This window comes from Aquila chrysaetos, chromosome 13 (genome assembly GCF_900496995.4).
Source record: "Aquila chrysaetos chrysaetos chromosome 13, bAquChr1.4, whole genome shotgun sequence".
Taxonomy (NCBI): Eukaryota; Metazoa; Chordata; class Aves; order Accipitriformes; family Accipitridae; genus Aquila; species Aquila chrysaetos.
Window position 1 is genome coordinate 1,135,610 of NC_044016.1, and position 21,150 is coordinate 1,156,759.

At 49.7% G+C, this 21,150-nt stretch overlaps 1 protein-coding gene across 1 annotated transcript; it reads right to left on the reverse strand.

The window, feature by feature from the left end:
• Window positions 1–11,562: 11,562 nt before the first annotated feature.
• Window positions 11,563–14,050, reverse strand: LOC115349840 (cystatin-like). Its single transcript, XM_030034586.2, has 3 exons — window positions 13,759–14,050; window positions 13,098–13,211; window positions 11,563–11,972 (listed from the first exon to the last, which is right to left on the reverse strand). Exons 1-3 carry the CDS (start codon window positions 14,032–14,034, stop codon window positions 11,895–11,897), a joined length of 468 nt encoding a protein of 155 aa, XP_029890446.1. The 5' UTR covers window positions 14,035–14,050; the 3' UTR covers window positions 11,563–11,894.
• Between the last annotated feature and the right edge of the window lie 7,100 nt (window positions 14,051–21,150).

The window sequence follows — 21,150 nt, forward strand, 5'->3', positions numbered from 1 at the left end:
CTTTTGCTGGCTTTGCACGTGGCCCTGAAACATATTTGGGGCAGCATAAAGACAGTTTCCCACTTGGCGCTTATTTGCCAGGATGAAATTCCACCAGTATCAAAAAAAGGTGGTTTCAGTGTCTGCAGAGTCAATGGTTACTCCCTGCCGTTGCAGGGTCTGCCGGTACAAGAAGCTGGTATTCAGCAGCTCCAATATTTACAAGCAATGCAGTGGTATGTGTCAGCGGCTGTTCTTGGGAAAGCGATGCAAAGTTCTACGAGAGCATAATAAACCACATTTCGATTAGGCCACAGATCTGAAGAATCACTAAATTAATTTAATCTGTCATTAATATATTATAACTCCTGCAGTTTATTGAACATGCTGGAGAAACATCCAGTTTCTGCCTCTTTTCTTACTTCAACATATTGAAAAACAGCCAATTATTTCACCAACAGAAGGGAATATTTTCTTATGCAGAGCCTGGTTTTCCTGAGAAGCCAATCACAATGAAATATCTCCAGAGTAACACTTTTAGCAGAACTCAGGAAAGTTCATAGCCCTTCCCCACAAACATTTATGTTGGTATCTGTATAAAATTTGTAACAGCCGCAAATGCAATTTGTCAATCTTTGTGTTTGATTGCTTCTCCACGCACCTGCCAGGTATGAGGGTAGTGGAGGATCTGCGGTCGAGGATGCACGTATTTCAATATCCCAGTTCTCATGCTTGCTTACACAGCCTCAGGACCTGTGCTGGCAGAGGCACGATTGAAGCTCTGCAACTAGTTTCATCACATCTGGGCTATCTAGCAAAACACATTTTCCACTGCAAAATGAACGGAAATCACAAAGCAAAAAAAAAAAAAAAAAAAAATCCACGTACAATCACTCAACAACGCAGCACCAAAAAATGAGTGTACCAATCCTTCTGCCGCTGAGCAATGGGGAGGTGCAGGACAAGACATTTCCCTGCTCTGTTTTCCATCCCTCTGTCCGATCCAGCTACAGCATCAGTGTAAAACTGGTGGTTCACGGCACACAGCCCTTTGCCCAGTGCTGGCTCTGGCCACTCTCACAGCCAAAGGTGCCGCTGCGGCAATCGGACGGGTTTTGGCAGAACGGGGAAGCCCTGTGTTTGCTCCTGGGCTGCTTCTGGAGTCTTAATGCGTGCCAGGGAAGGAGTTTGCTGGCTGCATTGGCATTTGGTGTCCCTCAGATAAACCGTGGCTCTGAACCAGCAAGCGTGGCTGATTGTGCCTGCCTGGAATGTAAATGGGGAGATGTTTTTTTTTCCTTGCTCCAGTCTGAGCGGACGAACAAGAACGTGCTCACAAGACACCATGGGGTTTTGAGGGCTGCTGCATGCTAAGCCCAAGATCACGAGCGCAGAACATGTTTCGGGGCATACAGAGCAGCAGCTGTGGAAGACAAGCATGTTCATATCAGTGTTCCTCAAAAGGCGGGCAGAAAACTCAGAAGCACTGAAGAATCAAGAAGTATCTTATCTTGATCTCAAGGAACGTGATAAATGCTCTTCCCCACCTAGGGGCAGATACATGTGGTTTTGCCCTTCACGCTTGCGCAAACAGCTTAATTATCCTCAGAAGCAGGACAAGATGATGGGGTGAAATGAAAAAAATTTCCTTCAGCCTAAGGACCACCTGGAACCAGATGCTGAGAAGTATCTGTTTGCAATAGAAATATCCAGGCATCAAGCTGCAAAAACGGGTGCTGATGGTGCAGGGGAGCATCTGTTTGGGACATCCAGGATTTTGAGGGCCTGCCTGAGGCAGCGTCGGTCCCTCTTGTGCCCTTGTGCCCGGACGATCAAAGCAAAATGTCTGATACAGGCTGTATCAGAACTTCCTCCAGGAGCACCTGGAAGGAGGTGACCGTGTACCTGCTGGGATAAGGGACAGGGTTGTGGCAGATGCCTGGCTCTGCCTTGCTTGTCCTAAGGATTAGAAACCAGTCTTCCTTGTGTCCCCAGTCCTGCATCCCCTGTGAGATGGTGACCCCCTGTGGAAAGCTTTTAGGTTACACATACGAGGCTGCAAGAGGTGAGAGCATTAGCTCAGCACTGGGGAAAGGAAGGCTTTGCTTAGCCCCAGGTATCTGGGATCACTTTTCCCTGCTGGAAATTAATCCGTTACTTTCGCTTGCCCTGCTCCTACCTGCTAACCATGGCAGGTCACCTTTCTGAAGATCAGTAGAGACGCAATAGTGGGAAAGGACCACGGCATCACCTTCCACTCATGACCCATCCCATACGGAGGCAAAAGCCACCAAACAAGTCCCATCCTGAGCTCCGTGTCTCCCTGAAGCTGACCTCTTCAGGGTAGACAACTCTGCAAGCGAGATCTTGCCGTGCTGTGCCTGCACAGGGGTCTGCTCGCAGGCAGCATCCCACCCCCAGGAGGAAGCACGGATGGCCCTGGTGCAGAGCAGAGCCCAGGCTGGACCACAAAAAAAAGGAATGAGTGGGGTTTCCTCCAGTCTTTGGGCAGCAGCGGTGCCTTTTTCTCTCTTCCAGTCCTGGGAGACACAAGTGCGATGGTCAGACGTCATCTGTCTTTCAGGAGGGCTTGTGAGATGGCATCTTCCACGAGACAACATGGACGCCCCAGGAAAATGCAGATGGTGACGATCAAGCCCAGGAAAGAGCAGCCCAAATGTCAGCAGAGGGACGTTCTGGTCACATCTGCACCTTATGGGCTGGTTTCAGACCCCATCACACAGCACCTTCCCCAAGAGTAGCCATTCCCTCAACAATCCCTATAAAATAAAAATAAAATTTTAAAAAGTAAAAACAAAAATATAAACCTTGCTTGCCTGTGTCAGCATTTCAGACCAAGGTCCAGCCTATACCTCTCTGTTGGCTAAAGCAGGATTTGTGCAGTGCCCTGCTTCCCTCGCAGCAGGTACTTTGGCACCACGTGAAAGTTTCAGAGGTGCTCGAACAACCAAAATGCTTAGAGACAGCCCATCAGATGATGTACAGCCCCCCGTACGGGGCATCGCCTGGGCCAGCGGTGGATACCAAACACAAGATTCAGTGAAGGGCCGAGAAACACTCTGTGACTTCAGGGGGATTTGGGAACCCATCTCAGTGCGAGACCCTTTGCGATCCGCACTGCCAGCCCCCATAGACAGCAAGGCGTCCTGCCACAGCTCTTGCGTTGGCTTTGTGGGCTTTGGGCAACGTCAGGGTGTCGGAGCAGACGTCAATCCCGTGACCGCTCACCGGCTTCACTGACAGGAGTCATCCCTGGGACCGGTCCCTGCTTTCCAGTTCAGCCAGGTTGGCATGGCCCTGCCGGTACTGGGAGGGGAGAGGATGCTCACCGGGTGCTGCAGCCCTTTCACGGGTCCCCTCTCAGCAGCACCCAGGCAGTGCTTCTCCTTTAAAGTGCTTGAAGGACAAGTGAAGTGCTAAAGATTTCTCCAATCCTCTTTAAAAAATAAGAAAAAAAAGAAAAAAAAAAAAAAAAACATGAAGGCTGGCATGCCGTTTATAGTGCAGGCCCACAGGCATGCTCGTTTCCAAGCAAGTCGCTTCAGCACACAATATTGCTTTAGATCGAAAATTGTCTTCCACGCCAGGCTTTGCCATCAGCATCGCCCCCAGGATGGGCAAGGATGCTGGGGACCGCATCCCTGAGCCGTGGCTTTGCACCAGCCCGGAGCTCCTCGTCTTGTCCCTGCACAGCGCAGCGAGCATCGGTCCTCACTGGAATCTCTCCGGAGAGCCAACATATGGGGAGGCAACGTCGTCGTCTTCCTTTCTCCCCTCCTAGCCCCAGATGTGGGGAAGCCCTGAGCGCTTTTCCCCTTCTGAAGACAAAAAGGCTAATTTGAGCGCACTCAGTATAAAATGTAGTCGGTATCTGAAATGTGACCAAAACACGTCAGTCTGGGGCCAGTGTTTAATTTGTCACTCGCTAATTCCCAATCAAATTGGCTGTGTTGATAGCCAGAGGATGCTGGGCTTTTTCTAATTACCAGCACCACAAACTCGGCGGAGGGTCTGAAAACCTGTCAGGCATTTTCCCTCCCGCCTTCCCCCCGCTGCTATCAGCTGAGAAGCTCTGCAGTTAGTACCGAGCTGACAATCTTTGTAGAAAAAATTGGTTTACGGCAGCCACGGCTCTCCCCTGGCAAACCTTACCCCACCAGACCCAAGCACAGACCAGCCCTTTTTCCTACAAATCCTGCCTGCACGTCACAGTGTCCCACAAACCACACTGGATCCCCCCGTGCAGCTCCAGGCACAGTGATCCCAACGACGTCTGCTCGGCGGATTAAATATCTAGCTCTACCCTCCCATGCTGCAAACTGGGTTTCTCTACAGCAGCTGCTTCCCCCAGTGAGTGCAGGCTTTGGGTTTTCTTTATTGCCATTAGAGATTGGAATCAAGGGGTCAAAACGAGATTTTTCTGAGAGCTCTTGATTTGTGCTGGATTGCTGAAAGCATAGCTGTGTTCCTTTTCCTCTAATGTCTGAACTCCGCTGCTTCTTGCCGTCCCAGTGCAAGCATCTGCAAGAAGCATTTGCTATATTTGGGAGAGAGTAGTTTAAAACGGCACAGAGCAAAAAAGCCTCTTGCCAGTTCTCCAACTTCCTATCAAACTGAGATCCCAGAGCCAGTTTTATTTGAAAGCCTCTGAGCAAGCCAGCTGGGCAAAAAGCATGTCAGAGCTGTGGAAACATTATGTTTCGTTATTCTCTCAACATTTCGCAGAAGAAATAATTGTCACTGGGCCACCCGGGGCGTGCAGAAGACGGACAAAGTGTCAGATTGAATAGGAAAAACATTTCCAACTATGTTATCTGGCTAACACAGAAAGAAGTGAAAAGACCTACTATTCAGGGAGGAAGAATAGATAATTAAAAATCTGTAGCCATCTTAACAAGTCCCATGAGTTTTAACAAGGGAAGGTCAGTGTAATTAGCCAACCTGCCCAGCCAAGCCATGCTCAGAGGTCCAAAGCTAATTTCACTTTATAAGCTACTGCTCTTCCTGAGGGGAGCCAGTTCTGAGAAGTTCCCAGATATCCCTTCTGGGACCAGCCCTGCGACCCCCAAGTTCACCAAATCGCAATTCTGCACAACCGGTGCTTGGTACCTCCAGCTTCATCGGGACAAGCTGCAACATGGTACGTGAAGAGCATCTTTTTGAATGGCTCTGGTGCCCCCTCTCCTCCAGAGAAGACGTGCTCAGAACTAGCATGGCTGCATTTGCAAACCAAAGACACCCAAAAAGCTCAGCCAAACTTTTCTCTGGCCTCTTTCTCATCAGCATGGTTGGCTTCATCCAGCTTGGTTGACCATCAACAAGCTAATGCCAGGCTTGCTAACCACAGATGTCTCCTGATGCTCCTCTGTGGGGAAAAATCACTGTGCTTTTGGCCTTTGGTACCCAGAGGTAAGAACTTCCCTGGGCAGCTGCTTAGGATGGGTCCTGGCACAGCTCGTCTTGCACCTCGGTCAACCCAGGACTACGACAGTGATGGAGCAAACAGCGGGTGATGAGAGATGGTCACTGGCCACGCAGCCATCGTGGCTGCTGTGTGATGGAGGGTGGCGTTTCATTTTCCTATCCGTCACGTAGCAATTCGCAGCCAGGCAGAACTCGTCATGGCAGCAATTCCATCAGGAGACGACAGAGGGTTGAAGATGTTCGGAGAGAAGTGGTCCATGCTGTCCTCATCGCTAGCGAGGCCAGTATGTCTCTGCACGGGAGGACTCTGAGGGTGACAGCAGCAACCTCACCACCCACTCCACAGTCAAGAGTGGGTGACGCTACTGGGAAGGAGGAGGACTGAGGCTTCACTGATTTTTAAGCCACAGGTTTTAAGCCGTGCTTAGCCGCTTCTGGCACTTGGAGACGGTAACTTTTCTCCAGGGATGTCAGAGCTTTCCTCCTCGGCCCCATAAGGAGGGAAGAAAACCGCAGCTCACCTGTGCAGAGGGACTTAACCTAGGACAAGGGAGAGGGGTATGCTTAGCGTAAACATCACTACTTCACCCGAAACCACTCTTTTCTTGCTAACTTTTATATTCAAGCTATAAAATCAATTCCCTGGCCAGGCCTGAGTTCCAGGTTCTTCTGCAGCTGGGGGTAGTGCCCTTTGTGGTACCTGAACTCCACGGGACGACAGAGAGGATCCTGCTGGGTTTGGCTTATCTATGGGATCATCTCACAGCTGAGTACACACACACACTTCAGAAGAGACCCTCAGGGAGAAAGTTTTGCTTTTTAGCACTCATATTTTTTCCTACCTGCTTACATGATTATTTTTTGAATTAACATGTACACACCTCGATTTTATTTTAAGCTTCTTTTGGTTTTTTTCCCCCATCATTCTCCAGGTTAAGGGGAGAGGATGAAGTGATGTTGCCAACACAGTGTCCCCTACGGACTGCGGCAGCAAACAGCCAGGATGCCTGTTTGCAAGGTGGGTGGCAAAAGCCACCTCCAGCCCTACCCGCCTGCAGGGATGGGCCAGGAGGTCAGTACAGGGAGGAGATGACTTCGCTTGCTGATGATTGCCTCACCCCAGCTACAGCCAGATCACCCTCGAGTGCTTAAAAGAAAAGGGGTGGAGATGGCATGACAAAAAGTATTGACGTTTCTCAGCTGGTGGGGAAGAGGGGACAGTGCCTCCCAGCAAGGCACGGTACAACGAGGACATCGTGATTCACTGGTGGGTTTTCTCCAGCTGGAAGCAGAGAAAGGTTTCCCCATCATCAGTCCTACGCAAACATCTACCCACACCCACCTCCAGCAAGGTCAGAAATAGCACCCAGCACACACCCCAACACTCACGCACCGGCTTATCGCGGAGATGAGCAGCTGAGCTTCTCCTTTTCTTCCCTGTTGCAAAATCCTACAGTAGGAGCCTACCATCTCACAGAGGTTGAGCAATGCCACGTGAGAGAGTGATGACACAGAAGAGAAGTTTTAGCAAGCGTGGCCTCGAGCCCCCGGTCCTGCCCCAGGGTCCACTGCCACGCTGAGCTGTGCCCCGTGTCAGAGGGGGACAGCAGGGACACGCTCGTGAGGGATTTGCACTGCAGAGCCTGCAGGTTGGCTGCTCTTCTCACTCAAGCCAGGTGGGGACCAAGAGTCCTCTTCACCCCTCCTTGCCAAGCCTGGGACCATGCTGCCTGGAGAGAAGAACCAGGCATCTGCCTTCCCACCTTCTCACCAGCGGGCCACCACCAAATCTGGGTGACAAGAGTCATGGTGGGGCCCAGCATCGTCAGCAGTGACCTAACTTAGGACACTTTCCCGCTCAACTCTGCAGAAATGATCTCCAGATCATTGTTGCATCCCGCAAGGAAGGGGATCTGAAGTCTTGCCTCTCCACTGTCATCATCAAGAGATTGAGCACCAAGATTGAAAATGGGATGTGGGCTGGACCAGTAAATTTGATGTCCTGAAGGATCCACACTACAGTGATTCTAAGGCATTGCATGTTAACGATGAATACAAACAACGAAGCATCTTCAAACACTCACTAAGAGGTCTCCATGCCTTAGGCTAAGCAATATTGTACATCCCGAGCACACGCACGCTGGCAACAGCACCGGGCAGCCCAGCCCTAGGGCTGCGGGGTGACCTGCATCCTCACATGGTCATTTGCTTTCGTAATTGCAGGAAATTGCAATTTAGGCTGTGTGCAGAGGGAATTGTCCGGACCTGGCAGGAGTGCTGGTATAGCTTCAAGGATCTCAGAAAGACCCTGCAGGCCCACGTCCCGGGGAGCAGCACGAGGAGGGGATGAGCCAGGAGCCCCAGCGCTGGCCATGCCCTCCCCAACGGGGCACAGACCCGTGGGGTCTCAGCACGGCTGGTAGAGCCAAGGGGGGGGACAGGGTCCATCAACAGCCCCAGACACAGCGAGGGGACGAACCAGGACCAGGGTCCCCGCGGAGAGCCCGGTCCGGAGCAGGAGAAGGGGCTGGAGACAAAGCTACAAGGCAGGTCCATGGTCCATGCAGCAGCCAGGGCTGGAGATAGGGACACATCTAACGCAGCTCGGACAGGGATGGGAGACCCACGCCTGAGCTTAAATGGCAACCTATACCACATTTCTCAACACTGTCTGGGCTCTTCAGTTCTTATGGCAAAAGCTGCTTTTTATCACAAAATCTCACACGGATAAGGTGTCCTTCAGAAAAGCCAGATAGGCTGAATGCTGCCAGCCTGGTCAGGTGGGATCAATATTTCTGCTTGTTGACGCTAAGGAGGATAACATAGTCCCGCTGTCTTCAACTGAGCATGTCATAGTTGTGGCACACCAGGAATGCCCGCTGGCTCCAAAAACATCATGACTTTCACAGCTGTGTGTCTCAGCTGTGCTTTGCAGAGCTGGGAGCTACAGGTCCAGGTGAGTCCAGGCACTGCTAAGGAGAGCTACACTTCTCAGCCGGTCAGCCCTAAATCTCTCCCTGAGTCCCAGAGCCAGGAAAAAGCTTTGGGTTCATGAACTGTAGCAGCAGCAACGCTCTGACCCCCCCTAAGTTTGGGGAAGCGTGACCCCAGAATTGATCCATCAGATGCAAGCAAAGCATAACGAGAGATAAAATGAAATAAACACTTCCCTGGTCACTCGTTCACGTCTGTCACTGACATTTGAAAAAGCCAGGCAGCAAATGCAGCTAAAAACGGGGGCTCAGTTTTCAGCTGACCAAGCTACAACAAGCCAGCCAAGGAGAAAGACCTGCCAAGCAAAATGCCCCTGGCAGGGGAACTTCCACTAATGCTCTTAGCCTGTTGCAAATGCAAAGTAATACAGGCCACAGTGGAAGGTGCTTAAATTAGGTCAGGCTTTTTTGGCATTTTCTCTGAGCGGAGAGCACGTAGGGACAATCACCAAGGCTGACACTCAGCAGCTTGTGAGGATGGGGTGATCTGTGCCATTCATTCGTGCCCTTAGTCATTGGCATTTCAACATGAAAATGTAATACCTTTGAATTCAGGAGCTCGTAACACTCAAACTGTCATTTTCTCTGGCACGGCCACTATTTTTCCTGCCTGCTGTTCAGAGCTGCTGGCTAGTAAGTACAGCTAAAGTGGTGGAAATGCCTGGCTACGTCCATCTGCAGCCTCATTTCTTGCCTAGTCTCCTTACTAAGGAGACCAGCGCAATTACCCATCCAGGCCTCAAGCCAAGACGATAAAAGGAAAACGCAGGCCAAACACACCAAAAGCACGATGGAGCCCCTTCACCACTGCCTAGTGCTTGTACGGATAGACTGGAAAACCGGGAATAAGCATGTACAAAGGGAGTAGTTAGAAGAATGACCAGTGAAGGCACTTGAGCGGCTTGGCACCAGGATTTTCTCGGTCAGCAGGGTTACTGACCCGACGACAGAGCAGACGGACACCTGGACGGTCACTGGCCTGGCTGGCAAGAGAAATGGGCCATCTTCGTGTATGGCACTCAGAGGGAACGGGGCAGTGATGGTGGGGAAGCAGGGGGAGTAATTCCTATCACATCTGAGCACATCCTGGATGGAGATCCTTGGTGTCGGGCAACCAGCTCATCCCCCTGACAACGTGAATCAAGATTTGGCCTTGTGCTCACCACAAGCTCATCAAACCCCAGCAATGACGGGAAGAGGCATTTCCCTTGGGAGAAAGAGCAACCCACAGAAGATGCACTCCCAGGGAGCTGTATTTCCCACTAGAAACTTGTTTTCTGGTTACTCTCTGGTTTTGCTCTCCTTCCTCAGATCCGAGCCATCCCCCTCCCATGCCCAAAGATGTGGTTGCATTGCCTTTCGTCGAGATACCATTTTTTAGGCAAAGAATAACAGCATCCTTACACTTCTCACCTCAAGCTGCTTTCTCCAGCCACCAGATCACTTCTGCAGCTCTTCTCTGCACCTCTCCCACCTTCCTTTCAAAATAGGACCACCAGACCTGGACACAGGACTCCTGGGCTTGAGGATTAACACAGGGCACGACAGAACACCAGACTTACTTTATCCCTGGGTGAGATTTACACCAAGAGTATGTTCGCTTCAAAACACAGAAAAGCAAAGACACAAGATAAAGTATGAACTGCACTATTAGGACTATGCAAAACAAGAAGCATCCCCGTTGTTCACCTCAGCACCTTCACCCACTCCCAAGACTCATTCTCTTGACCTGGCACCTTCCCCTATTACCTGAAGATAAAATTTCTTTCAAGGGGGTCCTGCTCCTTCCTTCCAGCCTTCCCCCAGGCGTAAAAACCAAAAGACCCCTCCTATGCACGATCCCAAGCTCCAGTCTCACTTGCCTTCTGCCCAGGGAAGCTTCCTTGCCTCTTTTGCTTGGGTTCTGGGACATCACATCACAAGACATTTAAAAGCTATGGGGTTTTTTCCTGGATCTGGTTTTTCCTAGATCTGGATCTGTCTTTCCCTGTGATGCTCACACCAACCCCAAACATGGTGCCATATTTACCGAAACTAGCATCAATGTGCCTGACTGAGTGAAAGACCCCACCAGGCTTGTACGTGCACTTGGATTTAGAGGGTTGCTTCTGGGGAACACACACTTGCAGAACGAAGCCAGGTTTTGTAGACAATACCCATTTGCTATAAAACTACACTGGCTGATAACAGTTTCTTTCTTATCAGTTATCCACTTAACACCAATTACTAACTTTCCCATTCTTTTTGCACTAGGCTGCCCTCAGGCTAAATAGACTAGGGGTATCAGGGTCATCTGTTCCTTCCCATGCAGGCGGAGTATCCCCAATTTCCCTGCAATGCAAATTCAGCACGGTTTAACGGGAAACACCTCAGCCACTTCTCTTTAAGAGTTCCTGCGTGCTGATCCTCTCTGCCTGCTGATTTAAAGGTATTTGCCCAGATCAGGCATCATTCAAATTCCCCCCAGTTAACACACAGCCAGAGTACAGTTCAGTCTGCCCAACAAGACAGGCTTGTCACCGATGCGCTCCAGGCATCTCTGCTTGTAAGCAGAAGCTGTCACGGTTCAGGCACACATGCCGAAGAAGCTGTTCCTCCAGTGGTCATAGTTTAGGTTATAAATTATATGAGCCATGCTACTGCTTGGACTGGAAAGGAAGCCCTGGGGCTTTCCGCTCAGAGCAAGCTGGGGATACAACCTGCGAAGACCAGATGCGGTAGGAAGCAAGAGCTCCTAAAACACCTCAAAGGCAGCGCAGGAAGATACTAGAGCGGTTAATCCTTACACAACGCAACTCCACAGACCTGTGCAGCCTTGCAACAGAAGAGCACAGCAGCCAGGACATGAAATGATCCCAGCCTGAATACAAGCTTTGGCTCATCTTGCCACAGTCGGGTGTTGCATGCTGCAGTGTTTTCAAAAGCAGAGTGTTTCTTCAGTGAAGACCGCTAAGGGCTTCCATCTCTTACTCAACACCAGAGGCCAGGTTAAGGGACAAGGAGGCAGGGTTTACCTCCCATGAGATCAGGGTCTCCCATTCCTTCTCACCCCATTCTTTGGGCACGATAGACTAGGTCACAAATAAAAGCAGACCCTCCCTCTAAAACAGAAGCAGCTCAAAAAGAAAGCCACATACCACAGCAATTATGAATTAGGGTTTTATGTTTACAGTAGTCACTTAACAGGGATACCGAGGGGGTGTTTTTAATCAGAACTCTGATGTTGGAGTTGCTTTATTGGGAAAGCTGTAGGAAGACCAAAACAGCTGCTCTAATATGGAATTACAAAGAAGAAAAAGTTGAGATCATACTGTGGTTTAAAGGAAAGTTACATAGTTTAACTTGCATAGCACAAGCATACGTAAGTAGTTAAAAGGCATTGATAAAGCCCATCACAATTTGTGTTATTGCTTGCTCTTATTTTTTCTTTTCAATCTGAGCAACTGGTTGCTGGTCTCTTCTGGAACCAAGGTAGGCTTATTTGCAGTTACTGGTCAGTAGTTTAATTACATTTTGCCAAGGAATGGTGTACACTACAAAGTCACAGGTGGTGTGCTAAGGAAAGAAAAAAAAAAAGCAGTTATCAGATTAAGAGCATAAAACAGTGTCATTGACTATTGCTCTACACTGAATTACCACCCCACATGATCCAGAACCTATGCCAACTCCATGGCTGTCTAGATTTACCCTCTCCTGACAAGTATTCAGGAACACCACTCTTGTTAGTACCTGCTCAGGATGAATCATTTTTTTTCCCAATAAACACTAACAGAGAAGCTGAGCAGTCAGCACTTCTGAAGATCAGGTTACCTCCTTTACCCATTCACACAGAGGAAAGCTTTCAGCATGGGTAATACTCCAACATAAGCTCTCAGGCACAGGTAAGCACACCTGCACAGCTAATCTGTACGTGCACGTGTCAAATCACAGCAGCTCTCATAATGGTACACACAAGCTTCTAGCTAGGTGCTTAATGGATCACTTGCGTGTAGTTACACTTCTTGTACATGCAGGCAGAAAGGGCATGTATGCAGAGAAGCTAAGCCTATCACTGTGATTAAGAGAAGTAATGAAGTACTACGAAAGATCTAGACTCAGACCAGATCAAGGCAGACATATTCGGTGCTTTTATCTGAAAAGTTAAAGTACTCCTTAAAGAGCATTGTCATTAGACAAAACTCATGTGTAACGGCTTGGTAGACACAGAGAACAGGGGTAATCTGCCTCTTGTGATCAGTGCTTAGCCCAAAGTGCTATTCACAGTAGTAAGTCCCCCAGGAAAGTGTGTCAAGTCAGGTATGTTTACATCAAAGGAGCAGAAAATGGTATGGGGACTCAGGACCCTGGACCAAGAGCCAGGAGACCTGTAGGCTTGGCAGAGTTTCCTCCATATATCCTTGTGATCCAGACCATGAGCACTTTTTAGGTGTATTGAGGCACACACAGTCCTCCCCGCACTACAGCCTCAGATCCCCATTTACAAAACAAGCGAAAAGGCCCTGCCTTCTCCGTCACCATCACCTGGCAAGACAAGTTCTGCATGGGCAGTGTCTCGTTAAGTGTAAAGGCACAAGGTCTCCGATTCTGGCTGGGGCAGACAAGGGACACTGCCCATACCTCTCTGTACTAAGCCAGCCGGAGGGATCGGGTTGGAAACGCATGCCGTGCTCTGGAGCCTACCTTAGCCATCTGCGGCGCATCGTGGAAAGCACAGCTCTGGAGATCAGTTGCCGGCTTTGGGCAAGTTGTCCGGCCGATCTCAACTGTCATTATGTACTTGATTCCAGACACAATCTGCAACAAGACAAGTGGGCAAAAGCAGCTTTATTTGCAACCCATACAGAAGGGCTCTCCGATGAGAGAAGCCTAGCAGAAAGGCAGTTTTCTGGTTACATGATGACCCAGAAGCACAGAGGGGATTGCGTGTGGCAACCTCCACGGAAGAGGCACTTGGCACCCTTTCAAAAACAGGAAACAAAATCCAAGTAAACAAGCCTCACAGCGCAGCTTCCTTGGTCAGTAAACAGAGACATGTGCTAACTCGGCACCCTAAGGAAGTTACAGCTTCTTCAATAACACACAGTACTCAAGGGCATTCAGACTGACAAGACCCAAGCCTCGGGGGAAAAAAAAAAAAAAAAAAAAACAAAAAGAGAGGCTTTTATTCACCTTCTGAGGAAAAAAAACAGCTTGCACAAGCCCCTCAAGCTTGAGGCCTGCTCTTTCTCCAAAGAAACCCCACAGCCCTCCTTTTCAGCTGCTCCCCGGAGGGTGCCGGGACCGACCCTAACACCCCCTCCCCGGCCACCGCCGCCGTTCCCAAGCCCGTCCCGTCACCCACCTGCCTCTTGGCGCTGATGATCCGCACCACCCGGCTGGAGTACATATCGTTGCTGGCCTTGTTGTACTCCGTCACGGCGAACTGCAGGGCCCGCTGCAGCCCCTCATCGTTGTCGGTGTTATCGATGTCCACCGGGGCTCCCAAAAGCCGCGGGCGGTCCTGACGGGCCAGCGCGGCGCCGGCGAACATCAGCGCCGCGACGAGCAGCGTCAGGCAAACCCTCGCTCCAGCCATGGCTCCGCGCTCTGCCGCCGCCCTCCTTCCTGCCGCCGCCATTTTAAGTCCGGCGGGGCGGGTCCCCTCCCCGAACACACCGCCCCGGTCCGCCTTCTCCCTCCGGCACGGAGCCGTCCCACGGCGGCAGAGCTGCCCGGTGACCCTCCCTCCTCACCTCGGCAGGCGTCTGCCATAGGGATGGGCAGTGTCAGACCCCCGACCCCGACGCGGGGATTCTCTGTGAGGGGACTCGGGGTGCCCTGGGACAGAAGCTTCCCCCTCCGAAACCCCTCTTGGTGCTGCTACTTTTTCTCTTCAGAAGGGCCAGCGCTGTGAGGGGGGAAAGGGTTTCGGTAACCCCTGAAATCTCTCGCTTGTGCCCTAAAGCCATCTTGCTTGTGGCAACGCACCTGTGTCCCCTGTCCCTCGGGGAGGGGACAGGAGGAAGGTGAGGGGGTGGCACTGCCATTTTGCTGCCCGCGACCCTCCACGGGGGGTTACGGGTGGAGGAGGATGTTTTCCCACACGGGTCCGGGAAGTCGGAGACTTTTTCCAGGCTCTGCCTCCTCGCGGGTTATTCTAGCACTTCTTTCCCTCTGCTGCGGAGGGAAAATAAAAACCACAGAGCGTTTTAAGCTACAAGCGTGGCTCCCAGCACGAAACACCGTGTGTCATTTCCTATAGCTGCCTCCACGGCATCGGTGTTACCTCATCCACACTAATTGCTCCGCTGAAGGCCAGAGGGGCATCTGCGGCCGGGGCGGCTTCCCAGACAGATCGCTTCACTTCCAGTCTCCTCTCGTAACCACAAACCTATCATCTCCCCCATCCTGGCAGGAATCCTAAGTTTGGAAAGACGGGACCTAATATAGCATGAGGGACCTAGCTCCAGTGGGATTTAAGGCCTCGTGGAGTTGTTAGGCTAAGGGAGGGCAAAGTTTTCCGCCTGACTATCCGCAGCACGCCTTATAATGCAAAGGAAAGGGCATGTGCGCTGACTGGAAAGGCTGCCTGCATGCCAGCAATGAGAGTTATCGCTGGAAAAATCCCCGCAGTTGGCAACAAGCTGTGCAACTAATTCAACAACGACAGGGCGTTGGGGTAGTTTTTACAGCTAGAGAAAGGCACGAGCACCACCGAAAGCACCAGAGAGGGGACCGGGGTGTGCGTATTGGGACGTGAGCCAAAGCTGCTAGCGGCTGCAGGAGTCTGTCTCCATTTATCTTTTCCCTAACTGGCCTTGGATCCAGACTGGATCGGTTTAAAACTCAAGGTTAGAGCTCGCCTTCGTGTCTTCAGAGACGAAGGCTCTCTTTTGCACTGTCAGTGACTGCTGCCAACGGGAACAGCCGGCTCTGGCCTCAATCAGTCACTGCACCTCCAACGTACCTGCCAGGTCTCTCCCCACCGCCCTGTGCAGACCCTGCCAGCTCAGGCCTCCATCGAGCAGTGCCCCGGCTCCCAGCCGCTGGAGATGCTCACCAGCCCCACGCAGCACACGCAGGGATCTGTGCCTCAACGCTATCACACAAGGGAAGCACCGTGAGAGGGAAAACCAGTGCCTTTGGGATTCAGGGAGCTTTCACCTTGCAGGCAAACAAGCAAGCAAAGTCTTAGCTCTGCTTGGGTCACCTCATTGGAGTGAAGGTATTCAGTGTGGCTTAAACTCACACTGGCAGGCAGTAAGTCAGCTCTCGGTACAGTCCTGGTGATCTCATGGTTATTTCTGCAAGCGGACATCGTGCGTGGTACAGCGTGACACAGCTGCGTTCCCTCTTCACCTCTGCTTCGGCACCACAGCGTGCCCATTCAGCCAGCCTTGTTCTGCCTCAGAAACCCAGGGTTTCAGTGTCTTCTCACATGCCAGTCTGTCACTGGCCCAATGAATAATTGATGCCACAAAGCCACTCGAGCAGAAAAGACTGAGGAAGCAAAGGAGACTTGCTTCAGTAATGTGAGGGGTGGTGACACTTTTTTGGAGGAAAAGGTTCACCCTCCTCCTCAGGCAGATAATCATTCACACAGTATGGAAGAGGCTCAACACAAAGTGGAACCATCCTCTCCAAGAAAGAGACCATCTTGCCCCAGAGAGGCAACAGCCTGGGCACAGATGTGGAAAAGTTTCTGTCCTGAGTTTTATGAAGCAGAGCCTTCAGGCTGGGTTTCCTCTCTCCCTGGGAATTACCCTATGTACTGGCTTCTCACAGGTGGAGAAGTGTCTCTGTGAAGTTTCAACCAAAAGTTTCCTCCTCATCAAACCGCTGCCTACAGCTTCCCCAAGCTGCAGCTGAGGCAAAAGAATGTTTTCCAAGGAGTAATTCCTAACCCCTTCCCGCACACCGCAGACAGGCTTTCCAGAAACACTCTCTGCCCTCCTGCTCACACCACCAACTTTCGAACCTAGAGGCAAAGTTTACATTCAGTTTGAGAAAGGGGGAGAGGTCTCAAAGACCGCAGCTTGCCTGCCACAAGCACTGCATGGTAGGGGAGAGCAATCCCATTGCCAGCACCAGCAGCAGTACCCAGTCTGCCACATCCTGCTTTTTCCCCCCAAAAAGTGCACGGGGCACTTTGACATTCTATCACTGTGATAATTAAGGTTTCCTCCCCAGGTATGCAAGCAGAGGAGTCTGCTGGATTTGCAGCTCAGAAGTAAGCTTGGCCCCTTTCTGCCAAGTGACTTAAGCCAGGTGCTAGAGGTCCCCAGCACTGATGGTCCTCGAGCATCAAATATCAAAATTTCCTGTTCTCTCCCCTGGTCCTCCTGTGTTCCTGCTCCCTCCCACAGAAAAAAAGAGACATATCTGGAGACCTGGTGGATGCCTGACAGCTCTTCTAAATGTCTGAAAGGAGTTGCACATTGGTCAATGTCATGTTGTCCTCTTCCTTGGTCAGCAACACTTCACTCAGTTGAACACATATAACTGCAGAAAGCAGAGCTGGCCTACGCTCAGCAGTATCAGTCCCTGGAGTTTCTTTGGTGCCAGGATTTCACTTTGTCTTTCCTAACTGATGCACCAACATTTAATCTGCAAAAGGGTAGCTGACAGAGTCCCTCTTTGACACAGTTCATGCCTTGCTTTGCTGTGCAGAATGGCTAAAAAGGTAAACTTGCTCTTCAGAGTTCCTGGTTCTCCAGCTTTGGCAGTGCCAGATGAACCCTGCAGACCTACAATGAAAACAGAAGCAAGCTGCATTTGTTGACTATTGCCCATTCAAACCTCACAAAATGAGGACTTGAACCAAAGCAATTTGGGGAAAAAAAGGCTTAGCAAAAAAAATTATGCTCTACAATCAATGAATAAAGGGGACCTTGTTCATGAAATAAAACTGCATTTTGTCCTTTTGTTTCTGAAAGGCACAACCATTTTTCTCTCTCAGAGGTGCTTTTTTTAACATAAATAAAACATAAATTCTCAAATAACCAGATGACCAAAGGAGCCAGTAATTTAAGGAACGTACCAAGCAGCAGGAAACTCATGATAACATTGCAAAAGTTTGTAATACTGTGTGCTATCAGTATAACTGGAAGAAATAAGAGTTTTAGGGTCTTCTTACATGGTTGGTTCAACAGCATTTGTGCAATATCCAGTATATTTTCATCTACCTTTTTGCCTATGTTTCCATTTCACTCAGGACTGGTGAGCTTTTTATGTTACCAGGCATACTTGTTTCTCCAGATAACTGCTGCATTCCTTGCCCTTGCTGTTGACATCCCTCATCTCTCTTTTAACATCCAAAGGAACAATTGTAGATGTCTCTACTCGGTAGCTAACTGAAAAGCTCTGGAATACTGTGACATGTCTTTCAAAGTACAATTAGACAAGTATGTTTGAAAAAGCAGCTAGTCCTTTAATCAAGAACAACAGTTTCTCCACAGAGCTGAACTCTGAACGACCCTCAAGAGAGACTAATTACTGTGATAGAGGCAGGAACAATGGGGAAAGCATGATATAACACTAAACATCTGGTTTCAATTTCTCTTAACCGAAGGACAGCAGGCCAAATCTATGCCGGGGTCAGGGCTTTGCATCACGCTAAGCGCATCTAGAGCAGCGAAGGGTGGGGTGCTGGCATGGCTCCCCATTTTCCTCCCACCGCGCTGCGTAACTAACACAAGGTGATGGAAGGGAGGCGTTTCGTAAAAGGATTGCTTTCAAAAGCTGAAAGCCTCTTGAGCAAGATAGTCAGCAGTTTATGAGACGGGGCTGAAAGTGATTCAATACCAAAGGCAAAGCCGTTTCACTGCTGTTGAAGAGTGCCCTCTGCTTACGGAAAAGAACCCATCCCATACCAGCTCACATTCAGTGATGGTGGGAGAAGTTGGGAGCCTCTGCGTTCCTTCAAGACTCATGACCACCTCTGTCCACTCCCTGCTCTGGCATGCAGAGGCATTTTTTTTTCAGGAGAGGAATAGAGGCAATGCTATGACTTGTCCACACAAGGAAAATCAGGGCCCTATCTTCGCTCTCAGCTTCAAAAGGGGGGGGTCTCTGAAATCTAGGCAGCTGATTTCAAAGTCCCCAGGCTACATCTCTTCTGCATGTACATACGCCTTCACATGCTGGCAAGCTCTTGCCACAAGCAGCCAGGGGTGGCTTTTCTGGATAGACTTCAGCTGAAAAACACTATGTGCCAGGACAGGCTTCAAAAGCACCAAAGGGCTGCTCTGAACATACTTCAGTCCTGACAGTACAACCGGATTAGTACAGACCCTCCCTCCAGTCCCTCTGAGACACAACCACGCTTCCTTTGCTCTCCACAGTAGCCTTGAAGGAGCTAATGACTGTCTACTTTAAATAAGCTTAGTACTCAGCACTGAGTGCACCTTGCAGGCAATTCAGTAGGAACAGAGCTATTAGGAAATATAGGGCCCCAGTCTAGGTGCTGAGGTCTCTTGAAAGCACAGCCCCAGATTTCTTGGGAACAGGAAAAAAAAAAAACCCAACAGGAAGCAAGTGCAAGTAGCACTGAGCCCTGTTCAGTCACTGGCAGTCGCTTTTAGGAATTAAATGCCAACAACTGCCAGGACTGATCTCAATAAGGTCAACAATTATCACCCTGCAGAGAGCAATTCCTGCGAGATGGACGTGAGGTGGGGGGAGCTACCCAGCTCTCTCTGCTGAGTCCCATGCTGCTCCCATCACTTGTGGGATGACAGCATCGCCCGATTTGAATCCCTTTCCCTTATGCCAGTGCAGAAGACAATCTGCCTCTAAGAAATGGGTATTCGCATACAAACATCTGCTTTAGTAATTACTGATGTTAATCTGCCTTTGTGCCCACAAGGGAAGGCATTATTGTTTTACAGGCAAGCAGTAAATAAAGTAATTGCCAGCAGAAAAGCTGCATTTCAAATAACTGCAAGCAATCAGTTATGGTCAGATTGTGCAACTGAAGCAATGAAGCCACAGTATTGGTAGTGAATGCTGATTTAAGTGAAGTACTGGTGCACTTGGGATGTTAGCAAAAAAAACCCCTAAACCAGCATCCTTTTTTGCTCTGAGAAACATAAATGCTGGCATAGCGATAGCATATATTCAAAATTATCGCCAGAGATTTTATGCAATCTGGTGCCTTTGATGGCTGCATTAGCTTGTATTTACTAAGAATAATTCGGCCATTCCCTTTGCTTCTGTATTCTTCTTCTTATGTGTTTGTTCACCTCAGCCTGCAGGAGAAATAGCTTTACTGCTTAAGATTTGTCCTTACTAGATGTTTTTTTTTCTTCCCCAGGAATTGTTTGGTTCAGAGCTGGCAAGAAAATGAGTTCTGTCCTCAGTCTCCAATCCAATCAGAAGCACAAAGTGCATGTTTAAGCTTAGCTTCTGAAGAATACCAGCGACTTCGCATGGCTAAAAATAAGCCTAAAATTAAGTACGTGTTCACGTGCTGTGCTGAAACTCGCCCTCCAGCAGCCTGCCAAGGTACTGTCCACTCCGGTCTCTTGTAGCAGCAAGCTCTAAAGTTGAAGTGAAGTGGTCAGGTGTTTCAGCAGAAGTTTGCTTAGTGGAGAAGAAGAGCCAGGCCATAAAGAAGGAGTATTTCTTCAAGTTTGGGCCACAGTCTGCACACAGCAGAGAAACAAAGTGTAGTGGAGAAGCCTGCAAAGACTAGAGCTCATGCTCTGAGGCTTCACAGGTCCCAGGAAGCCCAGAGGGGAAAGAGTTTCCCCTATGGTAGCATGGTGTCTGTGCAGAGTTCCTCCAAGCTCCCCAGGAGAAGGTGGTTCACTAGCCACACCACTTTTGTCCTCTCTATAAATCAAATCACTCCTGTCCTCCTTTGACAACAGCTCGTAGCCATAACTTCACTACTGCTAAGTCCAAGGGCTTTAGGACATAGCACAAATTTGGGTGTTCACTAAGCATGATATCACCCCTTAACTATACGTACACATGTTTATGATGAAGGCCCTTTGTGGGGAGCAAGACTACAAATCCCTTATGCTTGCAAGAACCCACAACTAAAGGGCCATCCAGAACCTCAAGTTTTTGTCAGTTTAAGTGAGCCCCTCCACTATGTTCCCAGGAGAGCCAAGCCAGCTGGCAGCCAGATGACAGACTGCTTTGGGTTGCATGGCACTGCGCAGACACAACAGTCACAACTGGTTTTTGGGGTTTGGGTTGGGTTTTTTTGAAGAGACAACTGTTGTGCTGTCAAGTAATTGCATTGATTTCTTGTTGAAAGGGAAACCAGTGGTGCACAGCCTGGATGTATTCACAATCCCCATATATGTACAACCTCTGTGCTAGGTTTTGAAGTGGTTATGGCCTCTGTCTGCTCAGCAGTTCAGAGCCACAAATTCTGCCTGGTTAAGGCTTTTTTTGTTATGGGGAAGCAAAACTCAGGTCCATGAAACATCTGAGTGCAGAGAACAGCCTGTTCTCAAGGGGTTGATTTGCCAGCATGACTCCTGGCTGCTTCTCATTAGAAAGGACTTAAGCTCTTTTCTACATTGTGCTTGTTGGATTTGAAGCACTGGGAAGGGGCAGGGACATTTGTTATGTTTAACAACTGCAAAAGCAAAATCCTTAGGTAGCCAAGGTAGCTTGCAAACAACACCAGACAGTCACCCATACCAGACAAACTGGTATACTTGGCCACTGAGATTTTCCCCTCAAGAGGGAAGTGAAATTGTGAACAACCCCAAAATTCACCCAGCTAGCTGTTCAC